The 15,250-nt window shown below is 37.8% G+C and overlaps 1 protein-coding gene across 2 annotated transcripts in view; it reads left to right on the forward strand.

Moving 5' to 3' along the window:
* LOC136882117 (U2 snRNP-associated SURP motif-containing protein) overlaps positions 1-15,250 on the forward strand; it is a 238,506-nt gene that overhangs the window by 169,735 nt on the left and 53,521 nt on the right. For both annotated transcript variants that reach the window (XM_067154643.2, XM_067154642.2), the window contains one exon: positions 9,662-9,705. In XM_067154643.2, coding sequence (XP_067010744.2) covers positions 9,662-9,705 — 44 coding nt within the window. The remainder of the gene's footprint in view (positions 1-9,661; positions 9,706-15,250) is intronic.

Here is a 15,250-nt window from a genome sequence, read left to right on the forward strand (position 1 = left end):
TATCACGATCCACAATTTGTTAGTGATCTGCAATGATGTGTGTATGTACATCAGCTACATCGGGGAAATAAAAGAAATCAGATTTTTCCATTGTCACACCTGAAATGGATGTTGAAGTCGTGCTGTTCTCAATATATTCTGACCATGACCTTGCAAATCCGTTTTCGTTTCTCAGTAACACAAAAGTCGTGATCACAAGGTGTATAAGAATGTATAAGAAATTTCAGTTCATTGGAATCATAGTATCATCTAACCACCAGATACATGTTATTTGATACTTTGCACAAGTCCACAGAAAATGTAACCGTGATCAAGGTAAACAGAGAATGTAACACAGAACGTTCAACAGTGTTGCTTCAACTAATAAGACATGGCATTTGCATCCTTCTTCATGCCAATAACCATGGAGTTCCATCTGATGCCTTCTTACAGCATCAGTACGAGCTACAAGCAGGTACGCGGCACTTCCATCTCTTCCTAGGCCATTGGCGATGGTACATAGATGGTTGTCCATGCAAAATGTGATTCTTGAGAAATTTGGCACTCACGTCCTTTTCCATGTCAAGTCTTCAATTGTGGATAGGAAAAAAACAAATACCTCTGCAAGATTGCTTGATACAAAGGAATATAGTAGAATTCCTGGAACAGAAAAGAACGCATAATAGGACGAACACAATGTCAGGTTAGTGTGGGAAGAAGGAACAACAGAAAGGGGAGACAGGGACGAACATGAAAATACACAGACAATTTTCAGATCTTTGAATACACAGGCTCCCTGCTCATAAATCCCAGTTCTTCTATATCCATCTCATTTCAACCCCCAACGAGCTTGTTTTTGCTTCCCAGCTTCATCAGGAGGGCAGACACTAGTTAGTTCATGTGGATCTGTTTATGTTGGTGAGACATGTAAGCAGGTAACGAAGAGGGTTGGGGTACTTTGCTGTGGCACATTGTGCCATACATAATGACAATCAAATCATTCATACATCTGTCATTTGTTAGGAGAAATGTTTCACACCTAGAATTATTCTTGAGACAGTAGAAATTGCTTTACACCCCTACAGTTTTAACAAAGGGGATGGCTATGTACCGAATAGGTCACGGCTGCCCTCCGTAGTGAAGTCAACGTCTTTCTCCTTGACTCTTGGCGCCCTGAAATGAACTACATTTCTAACAGGGTCTCTCTATCTTGAGTCTAGTTACTGCAGAGTGGCAATGACCATTAATTGGTTTCATTGTTATGGCTCTGAAAACCAGATATCTCCAGAAAACTGTCATTTAATGGTCGTGAAAGACGTAGATGATTGTTTGCCTGGAATACAAATCTGAAGATCATTGTAATCGTTTTGAAATACTCGCCCAAGTGGCAGTTCCGACACAACTACTTAGCTGTACAAATCTTTTAATGTTTATTAAATTGATTGATTTATTTATTTAGCGTATGGCACATCACAATCGGGAGGAAAGCAACGGGAAACTACCTCACTCCTCATTTCGCTAGTATGCTTCTTCAGTGATGCCTAGGCCATCTATGACAGCTGATGGCAGAGCTGTTGAGGATCCCACCAGCGGAATCGCTGATGGACTGAACATACATACATACATACATACATACATACATCACAATTATCAAAATTAAAGTAATGATATTAAATAATCATAAACAAATATCCAGTCGAGATGTATAGTCTATTAAGTCATCCTTTACGTTCAGGAGATCAGTAAAAAGTGTTTTCCTCAGAAATTGTCATCAGACGGGTGGCAGGAATAAGTAGCCGGGCGTGGAATACTACGTTATGACAAAAATTTCAATATCTGACAGGTAAACATTAACCACAAAATTGAACTATTTTAGTGTTATCACGAACGAGACATAAGAGTAATTTGAACTTCTACAGTTTTACTTACAATTTGGTTGCTGTGCAGTGCCACACGGGTTTGTGACACCGTGCGGAATTGAATGCTTGCATATGAATCCACGCTAATCCATGACACTATATGATAGTCCAGCTAAACTCCGATGTAATAGTCACAATTACGCAGACATCAATGGAGATTTATCATATAAATAAACAGCTTTACAGTATTTACCTTTTACTTTGGAGCACCCAGTGACTTGAATATATATTAATATTATGTAATTTGCACATATCTAGGTTATGTTAGCCAGGCGGTCTGTGAAAACAGCAGGGTGCTGCGCCCATTTAAAAGGTCCTTGGGAGAACACTGAGTAAAGCGTACTTGATAGGATCTCGGGGGCTCTTGGATGATGCAACACGATTTGTGTGTCATTCCCATAGTGGCACTCCAGTTAAAAAGAATGTCAGCGTGTATACCATGGGTAGTGCAGATCCTGTAATTGAAACTTTACAAGACAAATCATAACCAGGTGGTTTCTCCACAATGCATTTGAGTGTTCTGCGTTCACCTAGTTCGTTAAGTCAGCCATTTCATTTTTAGATCAAAGGCTGAGTTACAACGTAACTTCTATTTGCTTCAACTTAATAACAGAGTATTGAAAAGGTGGATCCTTCCTTCTATTTAATATTGTATATTTCTCTATTCAGTATGGAACAAGCATGAAATTTTTAACTTTAAATGACTTGCATGATCTCATTAACCCTTCTTTAGTTGCGTGAAAATTATTACGTTACTAGTCGCGCGCGGAGGTAACCTCCGGGGCTAAAAATGCGTGTAATTTTCGTACTTTGAGATGATGATTTGGCATGTTCGTTTGCAGTATTCTTTGGTATAATTAAAAGAAACCCTTTTAAGTATTAGTAGGTTATTCTTACACTGTTTGTTTGATCTAAAATCAGAATACTATAGACCTTAACTGTGACGAATGGTCTTATATTACCTACGACGATCACATCATATGAAATATGAAATAATATTTTTCTAAAATACGTTTAGAAGAACAGAACAACAAAGTCATCGACCTACAAAATAAATAATATGCACTAAAATATAAGGGGTTTTTTTCTTATTTGCACACGGAGGAAACGTCCATGCGATGTCACTTGTCACAACGATCCCACACTCGCTCACAGGATGCACAATCGCGCCAAAATGCTGACAGGACGAGTCCAAATGAACAAGGAGAAAGGTATAGGGGTGGGGAGATCAACAGTTCAACTGAGAAGTTCAGTACCGTGCAAAATGTAATCGGCCCGGAGGAAATCTCCATGATTGACTATCATCATCATTTCCCTTTATCCAGCTGTAGCCGGGTAGGGGCAAATATGGTTCCTTTCCACTTTCTTCGGTCTTTCCACCACTCCTCCTCCAACACTGTGTCCCAGTCCAGGTTTCTTTCTATAATGCTGCGTTGGATGATATCCTTCCATCTCAATCGTGGTCGTCCACGGCCTCTCCTTCCTTGGATTTGCATTTCCATCACCTTTTTTGGCATTCTTTCGTCGCTCATTCGCTTTATGTGCCCAAACCATCTTAATCGGCTCTTCTCTATTCTATCATTCATTTTTTCCACTCCAATTTCTTCCCGGATTTTCTCATTCCTTATTTTGTCTCTTCTACTCTTCTGTATCATACTCAAGAATTTCATTTCGGCTGCCTGTATTCGACTCTCATCCTTCTTTGTCACTGTCCAAGTTTCTGCTCCGTAAGTTGTTATGGGTACGTAATACATCTTGTACATAGTATCCTTTGCTTCCATTGGCACATCTTTGTCCCATAACATATTTCTTACACTATGATAGAAAAAACTTCCAGCTTGAATCGTTTTACTAATCTCAGCATCCAGTCGAGCATTCTCCATTAATTCACTCCCCAGCTATTTAAACGTTTCCACTACTTCCAGGGGCTTGTCTGCAAGTGTATTCTGACCTTTCCCTTCTTTCTCCCCTCTAGTCATAACAAGAGTTTTACTCTTTTCTACACTTATTTTCAATCCACATTCTTCAATCTTCCCATTCACCACATTCAACTGTTCTTGAACCTTCCTGTCGTCTTCTCCCCAAATCACAATATCATCTGCAAATAACGTCATGTTCATTTCTCTTCCTCCATATGCTGCTTTTGCTGTTCTCATGATGTCATCCATTACTATTGTAAACAGGATTGGTGATAGAACACTTCCCTGTCTCAGCCCACTAGTTATTTTGAACCAACTTGTCCTGCCAACTTGTGTTTGCACACAACTACAACATTCCTTATACAATGCCATGATCATTTTTATTAATCCCTGTCCAATTCCTTTTTGCACCAGACTGTCCCAAACTTTCGTCCTAGGGACAGTGTCATATGCCTTTTCAATATCAATGAATGTCATCCATATCATTCCCGTACTCCCAATGCTTTTCCATTAGTTGTCTCATGAAAATGGGCTCTATTGTTGACCTTCCACTTCTGAAACCAAACTGATTTTCCTGTATCTGCTTCTCAACCCTTAACCTTATTCTACTTTCCAGTATCCTTTCCATTATCTTAGCAACATGGGATATTAGGAGTAATTCCCCTGTAGTTCTTCAAAACTTTCTTATCACCTTTCTTGAAAATTGGGATGATTATTCCTTTTTGCCAATCCTCAGGGACCTCCTTATTCTCCCAGACATTCCTGAGAACCCGATATGTCCACTGCAGGCCTACAGCTCCAGCCGCCTTTATCATCTCCACTGAAATTTCATCTATTCCAGCAGTTTTTCATTCTTCATCTTTCTTACTGCCATTTCAATTTCATTCATTGTAATTTCTTTATCCATTTCTTCATCAACTAATTGCCTTTCCTGGTCGTCCATTGAATGACTGTCATCCGTTCTTATGTTCAGCAGCTTCTGAAAATACTCTCTCCATCTATTTCTTATTTCTTCTGGCTTTGTTAAAATTATGCCACCTTCATCCTTCACAAATCTGGTGTTTACTTGATCTCTCTTTTTTTTCTTTTCTTAAGATACCATACAGTAATTTCTTGCTGCCCTGCGTATCATCTCCCAATGTCTGTGTGAATAAGGCCCAGCTTTTCCTCTTTTCTTCCTCCACTACTTTCTTGGCCAAATTCTTTGCCTACGCATATTTTCTTCTACTTTCTTCAGTCTTAGATGTTTTCCATGCTTTCCATGCCATTTTCTTTTCCTTCACTTTAATCTTTACCCTATTATTCCACCAGTATGTTTCTTTGTCTTTCACATTTCCTGATGTTCTACCACACACCTTTTCTGCACATCCAACCAGTGCTTCCTTAAATCTTTTCCATTCCTCTTCAACATTCCCCACCTCTGTCCTGGGTACCAAAGGTATTATTTCCCTTTGAAATTCTTCTTGTATGCTTTTCTCCTTCAACTTCCATACTTTAATTCTTTTCTCTCTTCTTAACTGGGGTTTTTCAATCTTTCCAACTTTCAATTTTCCTATCACAACTCTATGATCTCCACCAAAGGCTTCTTCAGGCATGGTTGTTACATCTACAAGGTTCTTCCGGTGTTCTTTCTCTATGATTATATAATCAATCATGGTCTTTGTTCGTCTGTCTCCCCAGCCATACCTTGTGATTGACTAAAGGAAGGTTAATGAGGAGTTTCGAATTATTGCTGGCCTTAGAGCGGTCTCACTGCCGTTGTTAACAAAATTACTGTTGCAATCTTTCAACTTTACAGTTATCATTCAACTGCAGGATGTTCCTTTTAGCAACGTTAAAAATTGAATTTTATGGTACATGAAGAAACATAAGTTGCTCATTTTAAGGATTTATTCAAGAGATTCTTAACACAGTGCAGCAAGAAAACATTTATAAATAAAGTTTTGATCTAGAGTAATTACAGAACATTTTTACAAAGAACTTTTGGAACATTATGACAAACTGGCACAGATTTTATAAAAAAATAAAAAAATAAAAAAAATAAAAGCATTTGAAGTCGGTAAATACCAACTCGATTAATTCTCCCACAACCAACCCCTCTCCCCTCCCCCCTTTAGCTCATTACATCATTACCTTAATAACCAATAGTTTTTAAATTTTTATGCATGGTTTTAGACAATTTTGGAAAAGCTATGTCTTAGTACATTTTTATTGTTTTCACCTAAGCAACGACACTTGTAACTGATGATGTTTGTATAAAAACGAAACATATACTACTAAATGAAGAAATTAATTAAGGCAATAAGTATATAGTATCTATAAGGTGGAATAAATATATAATTTTAATTTATCAAACACTAGAGTAACTGGTGTCAAAACATCTGAAAATTTATTTATTCACAAAGCACAAGATACAGCTGCACTGAGAGCACTTCACTTGTACTGTCAAGACTAATTGACAAATCTAAACTTTTATAATAAAATATAACACACACAAAAAATGAGTAACAAGGCCAAGTACACAGCCTACTACTAAAAACTGTCCATGAGAATGTCCATGTTTCCACTTCACATCAACTTACAGTATTTTTAACAAATTGTTGACACACTTTCAAATATACTTGATGCTGTATCAAGCTCTTATTTCTTATAGTGTTCAAGAGAGTTGGGAGGTAGATTAGAAAGGATTGTTGAAGTATTGTATGCTGAGTGTGGTGAATATGGAGAAGATCTTTGACTTCAGTGGTGCAGGAAGGAACTAGGAGAGAAAAGAGTGAGACAAGATATTCTGAGTGGTAATGCCCATAACAGATTCCATAGGAGAAACTCGGGTCGAACTGTCTGTAACCAAATGTGCAGTGGTGACACATTTATTGTCCTTAATACGTGTTGCGTAGACAGATTTCTGAGCTTGAGGTTTCTGTTCCTTACAATTTCAGCAAAGGAGGACACTGCTCTCTTTATGTAGTTAATATTGGAGGGCGAGGCTTCTGTCCAAGTCGGAGAGAGGATGAATGATCATGAGAAAGAAGTGCCGAAGAGCACTGTGAATATAGCAGTATATTCCCTCCAGCGTAGAGAGTATGGAGACTTTACCCTCTGGACACGAGCAGCTCACCGAGCCCCCTGTACGGGATACTTGTCTCACTCCGCTCTCCAGTCCGCATTCACAATTAAGTATTTATTTTCCACCTAGTCGATACAATGATTGCTTAAGGCAATTTAATGGTTAAAAGTGGTACATGTTTCGTATATTATCAACATCTTCAGCCACATAACACTGTTTAGATGAAAAATATATAAATTGACATAGTAATGGTTTAGAGGAAGTGTCCTTAAAATTAACATAAGATTGACAACATCAAAACAAATAAATAACTCAAGAGAAAATATATAAATTATTTCTACAATTGAAAGCAGTCGTCAAGGAAACACTTGTACAATGTTCCATAGAGAATATGTCCTAATGAATATTCTTTTCTTAATAATTCATGAAAAAAGGTCAATTTATAAATGAAAAATTATACAATTTATAAGTAATTGTCAAAATGAAGAAATCCAGATATCACAGTGTGGCTCTTATTATTAATGCAGATGAAAATATATGATTCCTCAATTCTTATTAAGCTTGCTTTCCTTTGGAATGGTAACTCCTGTCATTCTTTCACAGTTTTGTGTCTGGTGTAATATTGATGATGTGTTGTTCCTTGCTCTTGCACCTGAGGAGGTGGAGGAGCGGGGGATATAGGTGTGTCAAGAACCTCCTTGCTATCACCTATAGCTTCAACTGAGGAGGAATAAGTTGTAGGGCTATCTGTAGGTGGAGAAATTCCAATTCTTTTTTTGTGATCTTTCTCAAGCATTTTCAGATATACTAGAATTTGATAATATAATGGATTCTTATATTCTACAGCCTCATTAAGGTTATCATTTTTCTTTACAAGTTGATGTATAGATCTTCATATGTGTTCATTAAGCTGCCCTTTTTTCATTTTTTTATGATGGTCAGTCGACTTGTGGTGTGAGGAGAGGACAGGCAGTTCAAAGTATTTTATTTGTAATGCATATTCGGTGAAATACTTATGACAATATTTTTTAGCACTTTTCATTCTCCTCGCACAGAAGAGTTGTGATGCTTGTGTTAGAAAATTGAAACTGAACATGCTAGCATTGTCCACTAAACTATTCAAACCGGAATTGGCTGCGTCAAACTTATGTTTCTTCGGATTCAGGTTCTCCTTTTTCCAATTTAGTTTTCTACTCGGTGGTTCAGGCACTTGATCTTCATCCTCACTATATTCATCTTCAGTCGAATTGTCGAAGTAGGCGGACTTTTTAAATGACGAAGCAATAACTGGAGTAGAAAAGGTGCCTGAAATAGGTGTGATCAAAATCGTTTCGTCACCATAAAAATATGACAAAGCACTATCATCATCTTCATTAAAGTTACTACCCAATATGAGGGCAAGAGCTTCCTCCGCGGTATATCTTTCCTCTGTCATTAGGACTTTCAAAACGATTGAAAGCTAAGTCAAGAAGCACAAGCACGTCAGCTCAGGGGAGCAACTAGGCATGAAGTGAGTAGCATACCAGACACATTGATTTAGTCTTCAAACTGTCATCTGACGATTATAGCCGTAACTATAGACTCCCAAGACAGCCACAAGAGACCGAACTTCCACAGCAGTCTGAAAACAGCCAAAAGATACACGACTTCTACAGCAGTCAACCGGTTATAAGGCATGGGTCCAGCCCGACTGCTACAGCAGTCAACCGGAGTGAAAGAGTTAAAAATGTAGCTTCCCCTGTGGACGGATGGTAGTATCAGCCTCCAGATACCAAGATTGTAGGATCAAATTGGAGAGGGGTAATCTGATTTTTTTAGCATGGAGAAAAAGTGCATTCAACACTGTACGTCTTCATAGGATGTTGACATGTGAAAGATCTCAGGTGACCCTTTCAATAATTGTGTGACAAAATGTATTAAAATTATACATTTCCCCTGTAGTGTGGTAGAGTAGAATATTACACAAGCTTTGCAGTGGCGTTAAATCAAGAGTAGTAAGCAAAGTGAATGCTGTAATCACCGGCATTCTCTAGGAAAGATAAAACTATTTTTACAGCAGTCTCTTTTCACACCAATTTTGCTCTACAGGAGTAAAGAATGAGTGGACTCAGGATATCTTATAAGTTGAAAGCAACAGACAAAGTAGCAAAAATGATTGCTGGCTCAAACATGTGGGAATGGTTGTAGGAAGGTACCCGGAATGAGGAGACAAAAGGCTAAGTTAAGAATGAACCGGCCTTTTTGATAAGATCATGTGAGGCAAATGGAGGAGGATAGCTCGGTCATGGAGGGTAAGAGAAGTATAAAGGGGGATCAAAATCACAATTTTTAGACTTGATTTTTAATTATTCATAGGAAGAAGGTGTGAAATTTAATGAGGACGCAGTGCTTGTTGGAAGTATATAGTTAAATCTCAGAAACTTGCTGAAAGGTATAAGTCTTGTAATGGAGATGTGTGTGTTTATGGTTTGAATCGTGCAAATTTTATATTATATATATTCTGTGGGTGGAGAACAGGAATTACATTCGCATGCATGATTTCAGATAAAAATGCTGTGTGCTTTAGTTATAGTTTGTCAGTCACTCTCACGGAGTTAATACTCGATGAATTAATGTTGATGTTAAAGAGAGGATATTGTGTTGTTTTGTGAACCGTGGCACTGCAAGCACAGTGAGTAAACCCTGTTGTTGTTTTGTTTGTAATGTGGCCACACATGTTAGGTATGTGTATGTTCGGTACAAGGATGTGTTTTGATGTTGCTGCTGCTCTCCTACAGATTTTATCCCAGGCTGTTGTCAAAGTGGTTATCCCGACTGAAAGGTAATGTACCCAGACAGTACCCACTTTGTTTTCTTATTATGGTAAGTAGAAGTGACGCTTAAGGAACATCACTGGAAAACTTTCTGTATAAAACGTTTTTAACCTGTACATGTTCTATATTCTAATCATATTGTACCAGGCAGTTCCTGCTGTGCATAAATCTCCTTTTAAAGAGTGGCTCGAAACATTTGAGTGTCCTGTATGGCTTTCTTTATAATTTTCCTATCCTGCAATTGTTCAGTCACACACAGTAGAGAAAATGTTTGTCACTATCAACATTCCTCAAAATACAATCATAGCCTAGAAGCAAACTTTTGTCTTTTGGACAGCAAATACAGTAATACTGATTATTTTTAATCGTTAAATCCTGCTCTTGTAATATGTCGTCATCTCCAAGGATTTTATTACATGTAATAAATATCATTTTTGGTCCGTATTGATGATATTTGATTGAAATAATAACATTAAGTTATTTATTAGACCACCTAATCAATACAAAATCGTCTTGAATGATTTACATAAATTTGTTAACTAATAGTGGTACATGTTTCGCCTTCCCTGAAGGCATCATCAGCCATAGTCTTAACCTTAAATTAAAAATAAGCGTCTAAATAACATGTAATAATGTAATGAATTTTAAAATCTTGAAGAGATTTGAAGTAAAATAACATTAAAAATAACAATGATGGTTTAAAAAATACAATGTGATGAGATATAATAGTGGAAGTATTAATAAAATTAACATTAGAAGGCTGCTAAAATAAGTGTAATGGATAAAACAACAGATTGTTATACAACAAGTAGTAAGATTGCATAAAAGTAAAGTTGATAGTCTGGCGGTTATAATTAGACGATGGCGAAAAATCGTATATAATCAAAGTAAAGAAGAGAGAATAAAAGTCAAAGTTAGTCGAGAGATCCGAAGTTAATCATGAGAAGATAAAAGACGAAAGTCAGATGCATATGGTGAAGTTGTAGAACACGTTGAGGATATGAAGTTGGTGAATAGAAGTTGAACGGTTTCAAATAGGATCACTATGGACCATCTCAAAATTTGAAGTGATGCTCAACTTTGAGCCAGACTATCAACTTTACTTTTATGCAATCTTACTACATGTTGTATAACAATCTGTTGTTTTATCCATTGCACTTATTTTAGCAGCCTTCTAATGTTAATTTTATTAATACTTCCACTATTATATCTCATCACATTGTATTTTTAAACCATCATTGTTATTTTTAATGTTATTTTACTTCAATTCTCTTCAAGATTTTAAAATTCATTTCATTATTACATGTTATTTAGATGCTTATTTTTAATTTAAGGTTAAGACTATGGCTGATGATGCCTTCAGGGAAGGCGAAACATGTACCACTATTAGTTAACAAATTTATGTAAATCATCCAAGACGATTTTGTATTGATTAGGTGGTCTAATAAATAACTTAATGTTATTATTTCAATCTCCAAGGATGGCTAATATCTGTAGTCTTTCTTAGTTGAACAAGTGCTAACTTTCCTGATAGATAATTGATTATGGAAGTCCAGCTTCGTAGCTGAATGGTCAGCATAGGAGCCTTTGTTTCAGAGGACCCTGGCTTCTATTCGCGGCCAAGCCAGGAATTTAACTAGTACGGTTAATTCCTCTTGCTCAGGACGGGTGTTTGGGTTCGTCTTACACATTTCCCTTCGTCTATATACAACGCACAACACTACAAACCACCTCGTAATAGTGAATATGTCCCCCCTCCCCAATTTAGAGTTGGCGTTAGGGAGGGCGTCCGGCCAAAATAGAAATTCGGGCAAATCCACACAAAGTGTCAACCCTAAAATATTTGAGGGGAAAGGCTAGAAGAAGAAGGAGGAAGAGGTTAATTAAGGAAGCGGTGGTACACTCATACACAAACAGTCCCAAGAAAAAAGAAAACATTAAGGCCTGAAAGTTCATCGGATACACGGGAACAAGTTGGTTCTGGAACTCTTTCTTCTGATCATTCGTCAAATATTGTTCCTGTCTTGTAATCTCTCATTACAGTTAATAGGACTAACTACTTCCATGGATCAGTGGTCAAGTGTCGACCTTTGGATCCCAAGATTGGTGGTTCAAGTCCAGCGGAGGTAGCGTTGAAGAAAGTTAGCATGTGAAAGATCTGTTGGAACAAGTTTGGTGTTTACCTGTCAAAATTATATTAAAACTCTGCCATAGATTGTCCAATAGTGTTCCGGTTCACTCTGCCATCTGGTAAAGTAAAATGGAATGTTGAAATTCACATGCTGGCAGCCTAAATGACATCAAATTGGAATATCTGTGGATGGCAGCTGAGGCCATACAGTTACTTTTTACTATTATTAAAATGGATTGAAACGGAATTGACCCATCATTGTGATGTTTATAAAGGGAGCTGCTTAGTTTGAGAAGTGTGCCTTACAGTGAATCTGCCTGGAGGACCATTGCTTTGTTGCTGCTCACGCCAATTGTCCTTGTCTTAAGGGATAAGAACAACCATATTAATAGCCCCTTGTAAGCTGTTCGAGGAAGAAGTATGGTGGCGATTTCTGTTTTAAGAGGAAATATGGCCAAGCAACCATCCTTACTTAACACTAATTAGAGAAGATGTGGAAGATTGAAGACGTTGGGAAAACAAAGGGAAAGGGCGTGGAAATGAGACTCCCTAGGCCTCGGAAACCTAATCCCATCAAAAATCATTTCGGTGTTTTCCGGGCTTGTAGGCCGTGGTCCAGGCACATGTGGTGGTTCCAACGTTTCACCAAAGACTGCGTTTGACATTATCAAGATTTCTGACTGACTTCGATAGCAGTGAAGCTCACAGTGGAATGAAGTGGTGGTGTAATTCTACCTCATTATATAGTGCAGACTACGGAGTGCTGCTCGCGAATGCTAGTTGTTTCGCAGTGTTTATTGCGGAGACATATAACCCTGTCATCTGGTGAGTGTCTCGCATATGTTGTATGTATTGCTGCTGCATTCCCTAATCGAGGACTGAAAAAATCCCTGTCATTACTCATTGATTTTTACAACAGCAAAACTAATTCAATTTTGCTCCTAGATTTGAAATTATTATACCTAATAAATGGACAATTTTTAAATTTCGCTCATTTGTTACTGACTGACTTCGAGTATTGATGGGACCAAAAATAAAAACCTGTACGTTTAAGAGAAGTTGGCACATCTTTTTTTTTTTTTTTTTTTTTTTTCCTTCTTGGTTTTGGCTTTCTCTCTTCGGAATAATGATAAAGTGGTCATTTTTCTCTCGAATATTTCATCTGCAAAACATCGGCTTTTGAGTTATTTTATTAAATAATTTGGGGATCATACTGCAATGTAGAATTGCAATATAATTTAATTCTGTAAAGGTAATATTTTTCATTGCACTGTGACCATTACTCATTCTGACTATGAAATGTGTCTGTACATGTCAACGAATACAACGAATGTTAGAATACAGACAGCCAGATGGGTCATAGAGTGCCTAACTGCATTCGGTTGCGACAATGGAGTTCAAGCTGAACTCTTAGAAAAATGTGATTGCAACCATTATGTTGCTTGTCGTAACGAGTACTTGCCATAAGCTGCGCAGATATTCAGGACCATACAGTGCTTCCCACTCCACAATAATACAACTAGGGACAGAATCTTTTCAGTTGAAGTCTGCTATAATTAGTTTATACTCACTAGTACAAGCACCAGAGTAACATGTAATTCCCAGTATTCACTATGACAAGAGGTTGATAAAACTTCCAGTTGAAGTGCCCACAGGCCCTGAAATTAATTTTGAAGCAAGGCCTTGAATATTAAAAACATCTTCTTTCAAATCCAAAACAAATGTTATAAACATTTCCTACTTCCGTTACAGGTTGGTTTGTTTGGTTTTTAAATTGAGTTTACTGCTGATATGTGAAAATTTGGTCCAAAGATACATACAGAAAGTTTTCTAGTGTTGAGCTATTTTTCTGCCCATGACAATGTCGTCCCCTCCAGAAGGCAGGTCATTGCAGGGGAAGACCAACAGAAGAATGGGAACACTGTCAGTTCCTAGGCAAATTAGAGTATACTAGATCTGAGGGCATTTCCAAGATATCACAGGACTGCGGGCTAAAAGAAACCACTATTCCCAGGTTTAGGTTGTAAGTAAGAAACATCATTATGTTGTCCACATTTTTTTTGAGTGCATGGTTAATTCTAGATGTATGAAGGTTATGCTTCATGCATGTTTATTAAGTATAAGAAATTAATTCATATACAACAGAACCCTTTTTTAACAAACTCCCAATTCTCGGTCAGTTGGTTAGCATTCAAGTGTGTTTGAATCCAGCCTCTAAGGTTACGTTAAGATCCCCTAGTTGAGGCATAATTCTGGCTTTCTGGCATCTCTTGAAATTGTACATTTATTTATTTATTTATTTATTTATTTATTTATTTATTTATTTATAGTATGATGCATCAGATATTTACGGTACATAAAATAATATGCTCCCATATATACAAAGTAACAAAATCATATGCAGTTTACAATTGTATGTCTAATTCTTCCATTTTAAAGATTGCCTCGAATGTGGCTTCATGAAAGGTCTTGTTCCGAGCCAGGAAACAAATTCAGCGGGCATTCGTCCACAACCACAATATGACTGATGGTCTTTGAGTTGGTTCCTCAGAATCTATCTAGCCCCATTTATGTAGGTACAGTGAGCCATTAAAACCAGGTGGTTTGGTTTTATGATCTTTGATGTTTACTATGCCACATGGATGTCACCTTAGGCCACTGGATGTTAGTTCCCTGGCTGTTTTCCGAAAGGGGTGTGCTAGACTGCAATCTTGAGGGAAATCAGTGTCCTGGTGAATTAGGAAAGCTTATTGTTGCAGACTCTGCACTGTAAACAGGCAACAGCTTGTTGGCTTCTAATGTGCTTATTGCTGCTAGCTACTGGGCTGCCTTTGACAGTAGTGTCTGTGAGGTGTCCAGCCATACCCCTGTAGAGTACAAGTCCCGATGACGTTGCAGTTAGCCTTCTCGGTAGGTTTTTACAACTTTTTAATTTGGCAGGTGTTTTCTCAAGGTTTACGCCTTCTTCCTTCTCCATCCTCCTTATGCAGGGAGTTCCTAGATCGAGCTGTGGATCATTGACCTCCATCCATTTCTCGCACCTCCCAGGAGACACAGGGGTACTCAGATCTTTGTTCAAAACCGCTTTAATGCTTCATATTCGCTCGCCACATTCGCAGGCATTCTATTGCTAACTGCCAAGTTTCAGTGGAAAATTGGAAGAGTTCCAGTACATGGAAGAGTGAAGGTATCGGCTAAAGAAAGGGAAGGGTCCCAAAGGGCATGAAAATTAAAGACTCCCTAGACCTCCAAAACCTTATACCATCCCGGTCAGAAAGGAACAAGAGTTGACCAGGGAGGTCAGAGTTTTTGCCAACCCACGCTCCAAAGTTGATAGCCCGTGCCCCTTTCATTTACCTCTTACGGCAGGCAAAGGATTCTGTGGATGAATTCCACAGGGGTTTAAGTTTACACCAATATAA

Source organism: Anabrus simplex, chromosome 10 (genome assembly GCF_040414725.1).
Source record: "Anabrus simplex isolate iqAnaSimp1 chromosome 10, ASM4041472v1, whole genome shotgun sequence".
Classification (NCBI taxonomy): domain Eukaryota; kingdom Metazoa; phylum Arthropoda; class Insecta; order Orthoptera; family Tettigoniidae; genus Anabrus; species Anabrus simplex.